Consider the following 19908-nt stretch of genomic DNA (forward strand, 5'->3'; position numbering starts at 1 on the left):
TCGGAGGAGGACGGGCGGGAGCGCTCGCGACTAAAATGGGTCGTTCCACTTAATCGGCTTGTCAGAAATGACTTTTGGGGACACGGAGTCCCACTCATTCAATCCGCACCCCCCCTCCCTCTCGTCCCCCTCCGAAATTGAGCTCATTAATCTTCTGGGCACTTACAATAAGTAGATGGAAAGGAAACTTTGTGGGAGAGAGAGAGAGGGGGGGGGGTATTTATTTTAAAGATGGACGCCGGTTTGTCCACCATTCGCATCACTTCCTGCGCCATCTTTTCCGAAGGCAAAGAGAAATGACAAGAAGAAGAAGAAGAAATCTTGACCGAGCTTTGAAGTTAAACGATCACGGCGGAGGTTTCTCTGGGGGGGTGGGGGGGGTCGTGCTCCATTTCCAGCTAAAGCTTCCAAAAGCCTTCAAGATGTCCGACCGAGAAGACGCCTCCGTGCTCACTTAGAAAAATATCATTCACCCATGACACAAACAAGAAGAATTTTACTTTCGTAAATGACGTGTTCTGATATCACGCAGCCACGTGAGCGTGAAGACGGGATTTTCTTCAGACCCTATGGATAAAACCGCAGGGAATAATGGGAATCTCCATACGGAGCTCTGTAAGAAATGAGGCGGAACCCAGTTTTACATGAACAGAAGTGCATCGTGGGACGGCATTATTTGAACGTCTGCAACGTGTGCGCCCCGAAATGGGCTCTTGATGGAGCCATGTTTTGTGGGGTTTTTTCCGAGCGCCACCCCCCCGCTGAATGCGCTCGGATGGGTTTTGTGTTCCACAAAATGACACCGGAGGCCAACGGAACATCGCGGCAGGAAAAGGACCTACTGGCGCGGCCGCGGTTTGACGTTGACGAACGAGCGCGTCCGTTAAAACGCTCAGACACTGGACTTCCCGGTCGAGCGCGGCAGTTCACGTCTGGTGCCGTCTCATTATCTCCCCGTCAGTCGGGATTCATCAAGTCAGGAGGAAGAACAAACAATTAAAACGAGCCATTGCGATCGTTTGGTAGACGGAAGGAGTGCGTGATTATCTCAGGAGAAGAGAAGAACGCTGCCATCGTCACTGGAGCTGCTTCCAAACATCAGACGCTGGGTATAAAAGTAGGTGTAGAAGGGCCCGCGGCTCTTTGTGACGTTCTTGATTTTGGGCCGATGACGTGGTTTTAGGAGATGGCATCAGCCTGCAGCATTTTGTCCCCCCAGGCCTGTGAAGATGACACCCTGGGGACCAACAGAGAGCGCGGAAGGACAATAAAGCCGACGTGAAGGAGAATGCGAGGGTTAACGTTAACCGTTTGTCCTTCGCATTTAGATAATTACTCCCGGTTGCACCTCTGACCTTTGGGGGGGGGTGAAGAGCAGACGTGCTATTTCTCTCGGAATTATTTCTGTTATAAGGGACATCTGGCAGAAGCAGGTACTCTACAATAATAATTATCATAAAAAATGATCGACAAACGGTACAATTAAACGGGAACAGCTGCATGGATGGGGGAGCTAAATTTAAAGCGGCGGAGGCCATTTGTCGGAAGGCGGCTCTTATTACTGTAATCTAATTGTGCCAGATGTCAATCATGCCTGACAGTCCAACACATCGTAAGAAATAAGGGGAAAGAACGACACACACACACACACACACACACACACACATAACAATGGGCTAATGATTATCATAATGAACAGGCCCCTCCCCCTGCCACATTTCTCCTTTTCGCCCATCTGTATGCGGCCACAGGCTGCATCCTATTGGACTAAATCTCAACCAATTGCAGATAAAAGGCCTTCCCATCTGGCCGGGGCCACGCTCGATTCAGCGGGACCGGAGTAAATTACCGGAATTCGCTCCCAACGTGACTCTTTCAACGGCAACTTGACAAAGGACAACATAATGTTCTACATGAATTCATTGCTTTTCTTTTAACGGGCCCGTTTCCCCCCGAGCTTCTCCCACTGGTTTTTTATTTTTTGTATTTTTCCATTGTCTTGATCGCCACTCTGGCTTTTCTTATCAGCACCGCAGCCCATTTCACCTCATTTCTCCCATTGACGTTTCAGGAAATGTCAATGTTGAAGCTGTGCGTGGGTCCCGCGGTGATAACATCCGCTCGACAGAAAAGGGTCGTTATTTCCATGAAAATTTAAATAATAATAATAAAAAAAAATGTCATATTCAATGAAAAAGGTTCGAAACTTTAAATACTAAAAACTACTAGAAAGTGTCAAAGAAACCAAATACAAATACAAAACCCCAAATTATTACAACAAATACAATAAAAACTTGTTTTTAAATATTAAAAATAAACAAATCATAATGATATCATGGTATTAGCATAATTATTGGTCAAATTAATTTGAATGATTTAACTGCATGAATCTGCATATTCCTTTGTTCCCCACCTTCATCCATTTCCACACCATAGACCTGAATACATTTTCTACCAATTTCAGAATTGACTACTGTCACCTCCTCCATATTAATTTCTCTTACAAATCAACCATCAATGTCAAAATATCGGTATCAATTCTCCAACTGACATCCAACATTGGTAGTGGCCTCGAGGGTAACACAATTGCCTGTGAACCAGAAGACCCAGGTTCAAACCCCACTTACTACCATCGTGTCCCTGAGCAAGACACTTAACCCTGAGTGTCTCCAGGGGGGGACTGTCCCTGTAACTACTGACTGTAAGTCGCTCTGGATAAGGGCGTCTGGTAAATACTGTAAATGTTTATTTTAGACCAGTCCTGACTGGAAGTGAAGAGATTTTCTATTAAGAAACTCTGTGACTTTATTATGATCGGTGTGTTTATTTCAGGCCAATGATCAATGGTTTCCAATCAAAAGGCTAATTCAACTTCTTGGGGATGGTAGTAGCCTAGTGGGTAACACACTTGCCTATTAACCAGAAGACTACAAAGTCACAGGTTCAAACCCCACTTACTACCATCATGTCCCTGAGCAGGACACTTAACCCTGAGTGTCTCCAGGGGGGGGACTGTCCCTGTAACTACTGACTGTAAGTCGCTCTGGATAAGGGCGTCTGGTAAATGCTGTAAATGTAAATGTTTTACAGCAGAGCAGCTCTCGAGCCAAACGCTCGCCAGCCCCACACCACGAAGAGTCTTCTGTCTTCATACACTCTCCTGCGGTAAATGAATCGCTTTACGGTGACCGCTGGCCGTGTTTCGGTGTGTGATATTGTGAGCCATGCCACGGCGCCGGAGTGACTTTTCTCGTCCTCTGGAGGAGGGGCCGCGGCAGCCTGGCTGAGCCTCCACCGCTATTTTAGCCATAACACGCTCGAGGCGCGATCTAACCCCGGCGGTGTACGTCTTTCCGCCACGCACACACACCGCGGCTCAAGGTTAAATGCGGAGTCCTGGAGCCTGGACCAGGTGGGAATGCCGCAGCGCCGCCCCAGAGCCAAACCACCCAACGTATCCCTCGGCAACGCGCTACCAAACGGAACGGGAGGTTAAACCGGCCCTCGGCGCGGTGCGAAAAACACGAGTGGTGATTATCGCCGCTCTTCATGAAGAAAGGCCGTCTGCGGCGGAGAGAACCGCCAAGAAGGGGTGGATGGGGCCGGGCTAATTACCGCCATGCAGAGCAGGGCAGAGAAGAGCAGAGCCACCTGCTTTCGAGCATTTCCAACATGGCCACCTCGCAGAAACGCTTCCTTATCTGACCCTCCACAAGGTCCCGGATCCCAGAAACCACGGTCGGTACGACCCAAGACAACATGGCCGCTGGCGGACACGGCGCGTCAGTCAAGCGTGAGCTGAGATCCTGAAATATGACGCAAACGTCACGTCACGTGCATCTGAACTATCCTGACTTTTGCTAGATATCCGTATTTGGGAGAATGTGAAGCTAAATACCCAGCAGGCCTTTCTGCTTACATGTCTGATAACGTTGAAGACGTAATGTGAAAGTTGCCCCGCCCCTCATAAACATGGGGTACTGTAAAAATGCATATTGTATAGGCGTGGTAGTAGCCTAGCGGGTAACACACTCGCCTATGAACCAGAAGACCCAGGTTCAAATACTGCTTACTACCATCATGTCCCTGAGCAAGACACTTGAGTGTCTCCATGGGGGGACTGTCCCTGTAACTACTGACTGTAAGTCGCTCTGGATAAAGGCGTCTGGTAAATACTGTAAATGTAAATGTAGATGGATTGTAGCAGTAAGCAGCTAAAAATGCCTCTTTGGAAATTGCAGTCAACAGCTCTGCGGTATCCGAGGGGATCCTGCAGACACCATAATGGGGGGGGCGACTAACCGAGTCCACAACATGGCATACGAACACCACACGTTAACACTGGCAATGCTGATTATTCTTGCCAGCATTTGCTTAACAGCAAGACCACAACCCGTTCAGGGGCGGGGCCGTAGCCGTTAAAAATGCACTCTGTGGTACAAAATTATTTTTCTCCCGGGACCACAGGGAAAATTAAGGAAAAACACGGTACAATACAGGAACAAACAACACGTTCACTCAAGACTAAATGTATAAAGCGAGCAATCACATTGGAACCGGCACTCTGTCTACAATGATTCGAAATCAGTTCGTACATTCGGAAAAAATGTATTCGCAAAAAGAACTGAACCACAACTACTACACAACGTTGTCCAAACATACGCGCTTGTTTCAACCGAAAACGTAACTGGCGCAGCTACCGACACCTACTGTCCTGCTGCCGCCGTCAAATGGGGAGTGTAATTTGGAAACAAATGTATGGCTTTAATATAGAATCGTTGTTGAATCAATAATCCATTTCGAATCTAATCGTAAGGCCAGAAATTTCAGAAAACGTCAATGTTGAAGCTGTGCGTGGGTCCCGCAGTGATTACATCAGCTCGACAGAAAAGGGTCGTTATTTCCATGAAAATTTTAATAATAATAATAAAAAAAACCCCATTCATGTCAAATTCAATGAAAAAGGTTCGAAACTTTAAATACTAAAAACTACTAGAAATTGTCAAAGAAGCCAAATACCAAACCCCAAATTATTACAACAAATACAATAAAACTAGTTTTTTTTTAATAAGTGGATTATTTAATTGGATTCTGAGCTCTCCAGAGCTGTGCACACTTCGTCTACGTGCACAAGTGTATTTTCGTACGCTCACACCCGGAAAACCTTCCAGTGGGACCACTGGACACACATCAAGCTCCCTGCCAAAAACCACCCACCCGTTCGGGGCAGAAAAGAGTCATAAACAAGTGCAATTAACATCTGCGCGTCGGGCGTAAAGAAGCACCGCCGCCTGGGTTTAACCTCCGCCCCTCCATCGTCCCGCCCTGCCCGGCCCCGCCCGGCCCGGGTATGAGGACCCTTATCTGCTAATTTTATAACCCTCCCCCGGAATGGTTTATTCAGCAAGTCTGTATAGGACCTTCCTCCGTCTGAATGGAAACTAAAAATACCCCAGAGCCTTCTGCGGTACGGGAGATAAGGAGATGTGTGTGTGTGTGTGTGTGTGTGTGTGTGTGTCAGAACGGTGCCTATGATCCGAGTGCCAGCCGTCCAACTCCTGCCCGTCCCTCCCATTCTCCCGTCTAATTAGAAACATTGACGGTCTTTTAATTATTACTGCTGCTCTGGGCATCGGAGGGAGCCGGGAGGGGGAGGCCGGCGTCTTCCGTCCGCAGCGGTTACAGCCGCGCCGCGCCACGGCGACGGGCCCTGACAATTCATCTGTGAGGGTAACTCCTTTACGCGGAAATTTAAATTGCGGAGTCCGTCCCACGTGACCCCAAAGATGGCCGCAGTCTCTGTATCACTACACACCCCTAAAACCAACACGGTTTATTCAACACGATATTGTAGCTCCTGGATCAGTTTTTTATATGTAGTCGTCCGGTGTGGACACTTGTCTACATCTTCCCGAACAGGAACAGTCACCGCTGCGGTACACGAAGGCCGCGGCCGCCGTCACCGTGCAGAGGTGCGCGCAACGAACTCGATATTTCATATTTAACGCGAGAAAAATAAACGTGGACCAGTTATGTCCTTAGCAGGAAGGAGAGGTCAGATTGAGCGCTTTGGACAAGATCTTGTAGCGTCCCGACCGAGGAGTTGCGCTCGGTCAGGCTATCCAAAATCCTTGAGCGCTGTGTCTACAACCAGCTATCACTCCATAGGGTGGTAGTAGCCTAGTGGGTAACACACTCGCCTATGAACCAGAAGACCCGGGTTCGAATCCCACTTACTACCATTGTGTCCCTGGGCAAGACACTTAACCCTAAAATTGCTCCAGGGGGACTGTCCTGTAACTACTGATTGTAAGTCGCTCTGGATAAGGGCGTCTGATAAATGCTGCAAATGTAAATGTAAATGTTATCACAGAACAACATTTGTTATCACAGAACAATCCTGAAGAGGCTTGGAATTCGGGGCTCAGCATGGCAGTGGTTTGCTTCCTATCTTGATGAGCGATCTTACCAAGTGACTTGGAAAGGATCCACATCTACCTCACGTAGACTCTCCACTGGTGTCCCTCAAGGCTCGGTGCTAGGTCCTCTCCTTTTCTCCCTCTACACGAGATCACTTGGTGAGGTCATTTCCTCACATGGATTATCCTACCACTGCTATGCTGACGACACACAACTCCTCTTCTCCTTTCCTCCCTCTGATCTTCATGCTGCTTCCAAAATCTCTGCATGTCTAACCGACATCTCGTCTTGGATGGCAGCCCATCACCTCCAACTCAATCCCACCAAAACTGAACTAATATTCATTCCAGCAGATTCTTCACCACATCAGGATCTTGCTATTTACCTGGACAACTCACAGCTCTCTCCTTCTGCAACAGCCCGTAACAATAGACTTCTCGACTCACATCAGCAATCTTTCCCGCTCATGTAGATTCCTTCTCTACAATATCAGATGAGTCCGCCCTTATCAACCCAGGCCACCCAGATCCTGGTTCAGTCCTTAGTAACCTCACGACTGGACTACTGCAACTCCCTTCCAGCTGGTCTACAACTATGTACCATCCCACCTCTACAACTCATACAAAATGCAGCAGCACGACTGATCTTCAACCTTCCCAAGTTCTCCACACCGCCCCTCTGCTACGTTCCCTCCACTGGCTCCCAGTAGCTGCACCCATCAGGTTCAAAATACTGATGCTGGCCTACAAAGCCAAACATGGAGTAGCACCATCCTACCTCACAGCCCTTATTACACCTCGCACTGCACCTCGTATACTCCGAGCCTCCAGTACTGCTCGCCTGGTCCCTCCATCTCTGAAGGTAAAAGGAAGACGCTCATCTAGACTCTTCTCCGTCTTGGCCCCTCGGTGGTGGAATGAACTTCCAGCTCAGTCACTGAGCACCTTCACACGGCAGCTCAAGACCTTCCTCTTTAGAGAATATTTAGATTAAATTGTAATTTTCTTGTTGTCGAACTTTGTGTACAGAATCTACAACAGAGTGAATAAAAAGGTTTTATTCATAGTTGGGGTCCTAGTGAACCGGAATTGATCTCTTCATCGACGGTAACTTGAAAGCACGTTGTAAGTCGCTCTGGATAAGGGCGTCTGCCAAATGCCGTAAATGTAATCCGTATCCTCTAAACATAAAAAAAATGTAAACGCGCTGACACGCGCGCAACAAAAATTCGTCCAAGGACGTCCCCAAGGACGTCCAGTTCACACACACAATCGTGAAGGTTATGAACGCAGATCCTTATTTTTTTGGGGGGGAGGCAGGATTAGAGCTGGCCGGCCGGACAAGCAGTTCCAGATGACTGTAAAACCTTCAGCCCGCGCTGACCGCTACGAAACCGGCCCATCAGAAACGATGGGGGGGGCATTTCACTCTGACGCATAAAGAAATAGGATTTAATCTCTGTTTTCCGCATCGCGGCGGAAGCGGTTAACCGATGGTCCATGGGGTGGGGGGGGGGTGCATTTGGTTCGCCGTCAACACTGAAAAAGCAGAGCGCACCTCAGAACCTCGAGAGGTTTCAGGAGGTTACAGGCAGGTCGCCGAGGAGAGCTCAGATGGTTAAACCTCAAGTGTGTGTGTGTGTGTGTGTGTGTGTGCGTGTGATAGTCGCCATTTGACCATCTGAGTCCGACTTACACATCCTGTCCTTATCCTGTCCTTATGTATTCATTTTTGGGACAAGTAGTACGGAAAATAATAATAATCCGAGATAATGCGTTATTGATTTTGAAATAATTAAAGCTATATATATAATTAACCTTTGATCCCAAGTTGGATTTATATGCTGCATGGACGGTAGTGAAAATGTCCCTTTCTGGCTGGCAGGGCATGACGGCACTTGGTAAATGACCGAATAAACGTTGTCTATTTGTCACATCCATCTGCCGCTCTGTACGATCGGCGTGACCTCCTGAGGAGATGGCGGGGACGGGAGGATGAGAAGAGAGGAATTCCCCGCCTCCAAAACGAGTATTAATGTTGGGGGTCAATCAAACTCATGAGTGAGAGCGTTCCATTCACGTGAACTAAACCTCTTAACTCGCCAATCTACGGCCGTGGCCAAAGTGAAGTTTTTGTCACACAGCGCACGATGCGCACAACGAAATGTGTCCCCTGTGTTCGACCACCAGCAGTGGGCAGCCACGACAGGAGAAGGCTGTGGGGACGGCGCTGTGCCCAGTGGCACCTCGGCGGATCTGGATTTGAACCCACAGGATTGTGGGTCTGCTCCCCTGCCCGCTAGGCCACCACTGCCTAATGAGACTAATGTTACCAGTAGATGTGGTAAAATATGACATTATTAGTTTCCGGTCTTGCCAGATTGGTAGAGATTCCACATCTTATTTGCATGAATGAAATGCACATTCATTTACATATTTAAAATAAATTATGTGACAAATTGCTCTCAAAGACAAATGATATTGATAAAATGGTTTCATTTTAGGCATTACCTTCAGAGAACAATTCAATAAAAAAACATTCGTGTTTTATATCATTATACATTTTATTTTATCAGTGGGATCATGGTTAGTTATGATATATGGGGCCATTTTTAAAGTCGCATTGGTAATTATGGCACTGACTGGAAGATATGGTAACAATGACCTTCCATATTTCCTGAAGGCTTTATCCTGGTCTAAAAAGCATAGGACATACACTCCGGACTGGACCAACAAATGGTACCGAAGAGACAATAAAGACAATGTCCAGGTTCTGAACGTGCCCACAAAATCCTAAACTAATCCTGGCTTTAACAGAAAAGCCACATAAACTCCAAATCGAAGCTTCGGTAAATTCCACGCCGCACGTTCTACCAGAGGCTGCCTTCAAAGCACCAGGTCTTAACATGCTCATTTCCGACCAATCACACCAGGGCCGGGGAATTCATCCGAGTTATTGGACGCTGAGGCAACAGGCATCTGGACTGGGGAATTAATTGACTTCTTTGACGTTTTTGTTTCGGAGGCACCGCAAACGCGACCTGACATTAAAAGTTTCGCCGCGACTCGCAGCTACTGAACTCCCCACTTTGAGCAAAATCAAATTTTGTCCGGCGGCATAATTATTCTTCCAATTCAATTATCTGTTTTGCGAAAGGCGTCAAGCGGAGCCCAAACAAAAGCCCTTTCGGCCGATCAATCGCACCTCAGATTGGCCATTATTGAATTTCGGCCCCCTGAGCGCAATCGGCGCACGTAAAAAATATATAGATGAATATAAATGAATCTATTGCGGCACCGAGAGAACATATCACTCGGACTGTAATAATACGGACACGTGTGAGGACAGCCGACCTCGTAGTGTGAAATTTGGGGTGTCGGTAAAGTCAGGCGGGCCCTTGGTTTTCGGTGGTGCTCCCGTAGCCGCGCGGGTGGAAAAGGTCCCTTTGAGCCGGCCGGGATATTTCTACACAGATTAGCCTCAGATTTCCCGCCGCGGAGCGTGCACGGCTCGCCATAGGGGACGTCCTGACATTTCAGATGTTTATGGACGTCCGGGGAAGCGCTGCTCTCGCACAGCCGACCAGCAATTAGCCGCAGGACGCCGACGTGTGTTTTGAAGTATTATATTTCATTGCTGTTTTTAATAGAACGTCGATAAGAAATAATTCGTCGCGTGCATGAAATGCTGCTGCACGGTGATAAGGAAGAAAAAAAAAAAAAAACGACCCCCCCAGTTTTATGCTATACTGGTACAGATGACGATGACGTCATGAGAAACGTGCATTTTTTAATAATAATTTATGCATGGGATTCTTTGATGCTTTTTCTTTTGCCAATTTATCAGAAACCCTTGAACTATCCGAGGCCCTGAGCATCGTCCCCTTTAACGTCCCCAAATGTTCCTGCCTCCATTTAACAGAACACAGCGGGTGACGTGCTCTGCCGGCCACTTTAATAGGGACACCTGCGCTGCAACATGGCTGCTTCCACGTGCGGTTTTGGTCCTCCGGTAGGACAGGTCCAAAACGGCCCCGGTCCCACGCCATGGACTCAGACACACGCCTGATAACGTGTCCAACGGGCCTGCATCACGACACTGTGCCGCGTGGTTTCATCTCCGACATTAAATCTGCACAAATGAGCACCGGCGCACTAAAAACTGGCCCGCCAGGTCCCTGTGCCGAGGAGATCCTTCCGGAACCGGTCTCCCCCGCGCTGCCTGACGTGTTGTTATTTTTTTTTTGGACCCTCCTGACGGCCGCCGGAGATGCACGTGGGCTTCGGTGAGAACCGGCTGCTGTGCTCCGGTGTGGGAGGCGCCGCTTCTAAACAGTAACCAGAACCAGTCCTGGCTTTTTTATATATATATATATATATATATATATATATATATATATATATATATATATATATATATATATATATATATATATATGTATGTATGTATGTATGTATGTATGTATGTATATGTATATGTATATGTATATGTATGTGTGTGTATGTATATGTATGTGTGTGTGTGTATATATATATATATATATATTGTGTGTGTGAATATATATATATATACTGTATATATATTGTGTGTGTGTGTGTGTGTATATTTATATATATGTTATTATATATATATTACACATGAATAGTGTTAGACGTCCTCGCTGCGGGGTTCCTGGCTCGAGACGGGCCGTAACGGCTCACGGCCCTCCAATGATCATTGATCGGGGAGAAAGGGCGGGCGAGCCGAGCAGATATTTCGTCTCCTGGCCCATCCGGCGGGCCAATTTTCCCTAATCGGAAGCTGGTTACGGCGCGCGTGTGTGTGCTTTTGCACACTGATGGCGGACACGGGATTTTTGATTATTGGAGTATTATTTCTGCCGTGATGATGAGCCCCATCGGTGCTTCTCTCCGGTACAACAGCGCCGTTCTATCCGCCGTTAATGCAGTTTAATCACCGTGCCTGTCGCCCATTAGCTGAATTTACCCGAATTTAGACGTTATTCATTCCACAAATGTCAAAATTCACAACATTCCAACAAATTTCAATTTCAACATATAAATAAATACATTTAAAAAAGCTTCTTAAACCTGAATCCGGTCTGAAATGATCTCGTCTTATTCACCGTAACCGCTGGATAAGTAAAAAGCCAAAAGCATCGGGCCATTCGATCGGGCTGATTACAGGCGGACTATATAACCGAGTCCATAATTAGTCTTAATTCAGGGTCCAGAGAACGAGGGACTGAAGGACAATTACGCAGGAATAAACCGGATTTCTCGGGCCCGGCGGTGGCATCTCACGGCAAGGTTAACGCGAGGAGACGGCCGCACCTCGCCTCCGGCGTGTTATTCCCCCGAGCCTGTCTCCGTAATCAGAGCCCCCCGACAGGCACAGCATATGCCCACCGCGGGGTGTGTGTGTCGGGGGGGGCTGCCAGCGCACCGTGCCACATCAGGCGGGCTCGTCAGGGCCCACGCTGGCACGGTGGGCTGCCAGTCAAACCGCCCAGGAGCTCGGGGGGGGGTTGGGTGTGCTGTCTCACTGGAGGATTATTACCCCCGAGGAGCCCCCCCCCCCCAAAAAAAAAGATGCAGGGTGGAGGGTCAGAAATGGTGAGAGAGGAGGCATCTTCTTCACCTCCTTAGTGTCCTCCTATACCTGTCATCGCCGTCGCCACCAAGGACATTACAATCAGGGGACAATTCGGACGGGGACATGTCCACAGCACGCGAAGTCCACGACACTGAGATCCGATGACTTTTATCAAAATTAGTCCGCAGTCAACACGTTCCTTTAGAACTGCGCGAACAAGTGACAACAGAAGTAGGGAACTGTGCGTAAAAACCCGCCAAACTGTCCCTGCGTCGCCACCCCGAAACGCGCGCGAAACGCGACAATTTCCGCGCTCCGGTGATGATCGGAGGAGAATTTTGTTCCCGAGGAAGCCGAAGTTCACTCATCTCGCTCCCGGGAACCGGAGGGAATCACGCCTTATCAAAAAACCATCTCTCCGCGCTGCACCCCACTTCACATCGCGCCTTACCCAACATTTACTCTCCACGCTGCACCCCACTTCACATCGCGCCTTACCCAAAATCATCTCTCCACGCTGCACCCACACTTCACATCGCGCCTTACCCAACATCATCTCTCCACGCTGCACCCCACACTTCACATCGCGCCTTACCCAACATCATCTCTCCACGCTGCACCCCACACTTCACATCGCGCCTTACCCAACATTAACTCTCCACGCTGCACCCCACACTTCACATCGCGCCTTACCCAACATTAACTCTCCACGCTGCACCCCACACTTCACATCGCGCCTTACCCAACATTAACTCTCCACGCTGCACCCCACACTTCACATCGCGCCTTACCCAAAATCATCTCTCCGCGCTGCGTCCGACTGCGTCCGAGCCTCGGCGAGTCACATGGAGCTAATCCGAGCCGGAGAGCCGCTACACACCGCGTCTCTATTACAAGCTTATAACGCTCAACTGATCTGCGCTCCCAGGATACATGGGGAGAGAGAGGGATGGAGGTGGAGAGAGAGAGAGAGAGAGAGAGAGATCGGGAGGGGGGTCGCGATAAGAACCAGCTCTCCGAGTCTCTCCAACATCTCCAACTCACTCTCTCCACATTTCAACAATAAAAATGTCCTTTTTATTCCACGTATAATAAAATATTCACCTTCACCGACATACAGCTGTTACGTAACCTACAACACGACGTTGTTCTACTTTTGCGCAGTTCATGTGTAATAACGTGTAATGTCTGTCACACGTCGTGTCGACATGAACATGGTCTCCCAGAGGTCCGGTGGCAGCAGCTGGTGCTGAAACGTCAGTGGGAGAAAAAGAACGAATGAAGGAACGCAGGAGCAAAAAAAGAATCCAAGCAGAGCGCATTACGCACACGCACGCACACACACACACACACACACACACACACACACACAAACACTCACGCACGCACAAACACGCACGCACAAACACACACACGCGCGCACGCACAAACACACACACACGCACGCACAAACACACACACACACACGCGCGCGCGCACGCACAAACACACACACACAAACAAACACGCACGCACAAACACACACGCACACACACACACGCACGCACAAACACGCACGCACAAACACACACACACACACACGCACGCACAAACACACACGCACGCACAAACACACACGCGCGCACACACACACAAACACACGCACACACACACAAACACACGCACACACACACAAACACACACGCACGCACAAACACACGCACACACACTCACGCATGCACAAACACACACACGCACAAACACACACACAAATACAAACACATAAACACACACAAATACACACACACACATGCAGGAAAGTCCGGGGAAAAAAAACACGTACATAAAGAAGAGGAGAAAAACACCCGAACCCGGTTGGGCTACCATCCCGCCCTCTGCCTTCTGTCCCCTCCCATTCATTATATTGTCGAGGTGCCACGCTGGGGACGTGTGTACTGTATTTTTGGGGCACGGGGGGACTCGAGGTCTCCAAGGAATACTGAAAACATCCCGGGACTGAGGAAAAGGAGGGAATTCCAGCATCGCCAGTAGTTCACGGTGGTTCCCAAAAGTTGGGGGCGTGGCGTTGTTGTAGGTATCCCCCAGTATCCCCAATAAAGCCACGTGGCTGCAATGCCCAACGTGCAGCACAATAGTCCCCTAACCACACACACACACACACACACACACACCGCTCAAGCTTTTATAGTAAAAACGGTTGGTTACCATGGGAGCGGCGGGACCGTTAAAGGACCGTCACTTAAAACAACTGTGAACAAACACACACCGCAAAAGTGCATTAATACACAGGAAGACACATGCAGACACACACACACACACACACACACACACTGAGAGAGAGAAGAGACCCCTGGCAGATTCAAATGTCACGTGAACGCTCGGCTGGGTTCGGCCTCTCTGTCGGCCTGCATTACCACAGTGTGACACATAGTGCTGACACACACACTCACACACACACAGCAAGGGCACTGCACTAACATCCTCACAGACGCTCACATATTTACACTTCATTTCACACATAATGGAAATTAGATTTGTGGTGAGAAGTCTCTCCCTCGCTCTCTCTCTCTCCCTCTCTCTCTCCCTCTCTCTCTCTCTCTCGCTCTCTCTCTCTCCCTCTCTCTCTCTCTCTCTCTCTCTCTCTCCCTCTCTCTCCTTTTCTCCGGTCTGTCTGTCACCCAGCAGACAGTGAGAAGAAAACACGGAGCCCCGGTGCATTAACAGGACGGTGATAATGCCGTCACTTCACACAACACCGATAAACACGGAATCACGTCTGTCGGCCTCTGCTGCTGTGTGTGCGATACAGAGTGAGAAAGACATGTGTGTGGTTGTGTGTGTGTGTGTGTGTGTGTGTGTGTGTGTGTGTGGGTTTGTGTGTGTGAGTGAGTGTGTGTGCGTGTGTGTACGAATTTGCATTTTGTACATGTGGTGTTTTGTGCTGTTCATTTTGATTAATGTAAAACGGTGTCAACCAACTGGCCCTGTACACACACACACACACACACACACACACACACACACTCCAGGCATCTACACACTCTTCACTGCCTTTTAGAAAAGATCAAGCATGGTGCCTGGTAAATAATACAGACGTACAAAATGGCCGCCCCGGTCTGCGCCGCTGGTAGATGTTCCGCTCCACGGCTTACAACAGAGGGCGTTCACCAAAACCGCATCTTGTGTGTGTGTGTGTGTGTGTGTGTGCAAATAAGAAATAACAAGATAAAACAAATACGCATTATCCATACGTGTTAATGTAGAATCATACTTTCCTCTACAAGCATCACATATAATATAATATAATTACCAGGGATTAACATTTTCATTATAATAGCTAATTATGCTATTTCTATATTTATTATATCTACTGAACTTATAAATTATAAATCACTGTGAGAGATGCCAGGACTCGATCCTTTGGTAGAATATGGATTAGTCCGATACGTGTGATGCTGTGTATTACCGGTAATAATATAATTTATAATTTTTTTTAAGTAACGCTGGACGAAATCGGGGGAATACACTCCGGGAGTACGAATAAAAAAAAAAAAAAAAACGAGTTTATGAATTGCTCAAGAGACCATGACACAAACCATAAAATAATCAGGCTGGCAGGGTCAGTGAGGTGGCCAGGACCGATGCCGCCTGCGAGGGGAGACTCCTGGCCAGCTGGGCTCGCGCCGCCAGCTCACACTCGTCACACTCGTCACACTCGTCACACGCAGGAGGAAGAGAGCGGGAGGAGGAGGAGGAGTGTGTTAGACTGCCTTCATCCCTGCCTTCCCCTTCCTTCGCTTTCGGGCCCTCGGCCCTGGCCCACGCCGGCGCGGCGCGGACTAATCCCGCTATCGGCCCCGAACACTCGCGCTCGCAGGCGCCTGGGAACAATGCCCCCCCCCCCCGCACCGACAAACAGCCGTCCACCGTTCCAGTCACCGTTATCCCGACGAGCCGGCGAGACAAAAACCCTGAAACGCGGCCGAATCGCCGGTTTATACCGTCTCCATTTTTTCCCCTCCATTGTGGAGGGAACGAAACGCGAGCCGAGCTTCTTCGTAGGTCAACGGTTCCCGATCCGGAATAAAATAAAAAATCGGATTAATAACCTCCAGCACACCTGAGCCTGGTCACCAAGGGCTGTGCGCTTCCATTTATATAAATGTGTAAATGAGAATTGGCGAGGACCTCGGTGGGACCTACAGTTCCCTGGACGTTCTCGTGGGGACCACGGTCATGTAGAACGTACAGGTCACCATAAAACCCCTCCAGATGGTCCAAAACGTCTCATCTTCAACCAGCTGAATCACACCCACGTCCCGCCTCTTCTCACCTCTCTCCACCGGCTCCCGGTAGCTGCTCGCATCGAGTTTAAATCCATGATGCTGCCTTACACCAACACACTACTAGCCAGATACACTCCTGCACGCCCTCTCAGATCTGCACTCGAAACAAGACTGAAAATCCACTCTTCACGGGGTCTCCGATCCCAATCAACTCTGTTCTCCTTCGTTGTCCCCGGCTGGTGGGACAACTTGTCCTGCTCCATTCGACTAGCCGAGACTAATACCACCTTTAAGAAGCAGCTGAAAACCCACTTGTTCAAAAAGTATTTCAATAGAGTCTAATACTGACACACACACAAACTCACACTCTCTCTCTCACACACACACACACACACACACACACAAAAAAAATTAAATTCGTCCAGAACTTAACAATTCCCAGCATGTTCTTTTCCTGACAAGTTGGGCCTTATCAGGGATCTTAGTTTTGTAACTCAAAATCTATAGAAACCGAACGAGAATTGCTGGTGTCGTCCTCATGTAAGTCGCTTTGGATAAAAGTGTAAAGTAAAGTAAAGTAAAAAAACCGAAATTAACCCCAGAACCGCACGATACCACGCGCATCCAGCTTCACTAGAGAAAATACCAAAAAGGGTCCTGAGTTCTTTCTGTCCTTCAGATTCGTTATTTGTGGTCCCGTATTTTAATCTGACCTCATTCTGAAATGAAGTAAAAACTTGGTGTTGGTGTTGGCGTCTCGGCTAATCCGCACCCTCGAGCGTGTGCCCCCCCTCTCGCGAGCGTCATGCGGACGCGCCGCACACTTCATTACGGGGAATAAAGGTGACCGGCGTGTCGGCGGCGGCGGGCAGGGCGCGGTTATTAGGCCCAATTTCCACGCGAGGAATCGAATTAGACCAGCAGTCAGTGTGTCAGACAAACAGGCGGGCTTCACGAAGATGGACCAACAAGGACCGAGACACAGGTGGGGACACCTCCATCGGACACACAGACGCAGGCCCCCCAACGACGGAGGATCAGCGTCCTTCGGCGACGAGGCTGGTTTACGCGTAGTCATCTGGCCGGAGGGGTAGACTCGCTCTCTCTCTCTCTCGCTCGCTCGCTCTCTCTCGGCCGCGTTCCAGCGCGTGATGTCAGCAGAAGTTGTCATACGCCCGACGTTATTATATTCTGCACGTTGTCCATCCCAGAGGGTCAATTTAGGAAACATCTGCTGGTCGGTAGATGGGACCATCTTTCCTGTCCACGTACGGGCGAAAGGTTTTATCATCTCAGTACCCGTACATCAAAATATCCATACAGCCATTAAGGTCTGATTCTGAAATCTGATTGGGTACAATAAAATTTAAAAAAAAAGTTGGTTGTGTAAGAAAGTTTCGTGCCGTTTTTTTGTGTTGCATATTATACCAAAAGATTTTTTTTGTACGGTTTGTACTCCAAACGAAGAAATCATAACTGTAGATAACTGTAACTCTCCATCTACAGCCGTCTGCCCGCTGCAGCGACCATCCAGACTCCCGCAGAAGACAACGTTCTTCCTCAGGGACACGAGTGTGACCTTGAGGTTGGAACAGAGGGAAAAGTGTGGACGGGAGGAAAGACACTCTCGCCGAGGGCTGGCCGGGGAGAAGGTGTGACCGATTTCTCGTCACGAACGTAATTTGCCGGCGTGACGGGCCGCCACGGGGGAGGAAGGGCCGCTTTGATGTCCCCAGCCTGGGACGGGAGATCTCCGGCTCCGATAACGCAGGTGTCCTCAGCTCCGCTTCCAGGAAAGGACGACCGGCGGCAGCGTCAAAACGTCCGCCTCGACACGTACCTCGACCCATAATGACTGACCTGGGATCAGCACTTCGTTACCAGAATGGACCTCGTTTCTCCTCAAGGTGACTTAGAAGGGCAGATGAAGCAGCTTCAGAACCCAAAAGGTCACCAGAAATATACAAAAAATACTAATCTCCACACACAGATATCAGATAAATTTCACCTGGAGCCATTTTTATATCCGAGGCGCATCGCCGAGCACCAAGTTCCACTGCCACTGACTTCGGATATGAACATAAATGGATTTGCATGCTGCATGAATTAAAATAAAAGCGGCCTTCTCTGGCTCGGCGTTCCGTGGTTAGGCAGTAAAATTAGAACGGGATGAATCACGGCGGCTCCGGGAGGGCGCCGTTCGGAGCTCTGGCGCTAGGTCGGGCTCGAGACGGCCATCTCGCTTTTTTTATTTCTAGGGATGTATTTTAGCGTTTTTGTGGGAGGCCATTTCTGGCAGCGCGACGAGATTCGTGGAAATGATGACTAACGGTCTCAAAATAAAGAGAAAGATTCTCACAGTTGGGATTTAGCGGCTCGGATTAATGAGAAAACGTTCTAAAATAATAATCTGGCAACGCAAAAAAGATCTGATGGACCACCGAATCTCATTTGACGGCGTGTGGCTTCGTTTCTGCCTGGCTAAACGTGGTGTAAAGTGACGTGATTGTCACTTGTGACACACAGCAGCACAGCACACGGTGCACACAGTGAAATGTGTCCTCCACATTTAACCCGTCACCCTGAGTGAAGTGAAGTGAAGTGATTGTCACATGTGATACACAGCAGCACAGCACACGGTGCACACAGTGAAATTTGTCCTCTGCATTTAACCCATCACCCTGAGTGAGCAGTGGGCGGCCATGACAGGCGCCCGGGGAGCAGTGTGTGGGGACGGTGCTTTGCTCGGTGGCACCTCGGCGGACCGGGATTCGAACCGGCAACCTTCTGATTACGGGGTCCCTTCATTAACCGCTAGGCCACCGCTGCCCCCTTGTCCATTATTCACCTTGTCCATTGATCGCTCGCACGGAATCCCGTGGCCCAGCCGGAGGTAAACGGGGGTTTAATGAGTGCTTGTCGTTTTGCAACCGAACCGAACCAGCGGCGGAACAAGGAGCGGGATCTCCGGAGGGGGTGCTGCGCTTCCCGACAAGCGAGCACACGTCTCGGCGCGCAGGAGGTGCTGACCTGAGCTGAGGCGGCGGCCGCCGGCGTCGCGGCCTCCTCCGCCGGCCTTGCCGTGGCTGGCCTGCCGCAGGCGGCGCTGGTGCGTCTTGCCGTTGTAGTGGATCTGCGCCTGGGCGCTGGAGTTCAGCTGGATGTTGCACACCTCGCACAGCGTCAGGGTCCTCTGCTTGCGCTCCCGCTTGGGCCGGGGGTCCGAGTCCCCGTGGCGCCGGCCCCCGCGGGCCTCGCCTGCGTCGCTCTCCCCATTTTCTGCCAAAGTTGGGCTAAAGGGCCTCTTCATCCCTAAATAAGAGACAAATATTACAATTCATCATTCATCCAACTTCACTTTCTCCTCATACTACAAATAATAAATATGTTTCTTCTATTGGATTCTGCAAAATGGCTCCATCTCTTTCTCCACAACCACCACAGAGCAGCGGCGTCCAGACTTTTAGACTGGTGCTGTATAAATATATCTGTCTATATATTCAGAAAACTGTGCTATATTTCTTTGGATGCCATACGTGATTCGAAACTACATGGTAATCGAAAAGAAACGTGATTTTCTGCCTTTTAAATAATAGGACTGGAGGTC

General features: G+C 49.2%; 1 protein-coding gene across 3 annotated transcripts in view; it reads right to left on the reverse strand.

Moving 5' to 3' along the window:
- Positions 1-19908, reverse strand: part of znf385c (zinc finger protein 385C) — a 65415-nt gene that overhangs the window by 15528 nt on the left and 29979 nt on the right. For 2 of the 3 annotated variants that reach the window (XM_028969322.1, XM_028969323.1), the window contains one exon: positions 19332-19613. In XM_028969322.1, coding sequence (XP_028825155.1) covers positions 19332-19613 — 282 coding nt within the window. Of the gene's footprint in view, positions 1-12806; positions 12959-19331; positions 19614-19908 lie in introns of those variants that run through there. The other variant, XM_028969324.1, reaches the window with a different exon arrangement.

Source organism: Denticeps clupeoides, chromosome 2 (genome assembly GCF_900700375.1).
Source record: "Denticeps clupeoides chromosome 2, fDenClu1.1, whole genome shotgun sequence".
Classification (NCBI taxonomy): domain Eukaryota; kingdom Metazoa; phylum Chordata; class Actinopteri; order Clupeiformes; family Denticipitidae; genus Denticeps; species Denticeps clupeoides.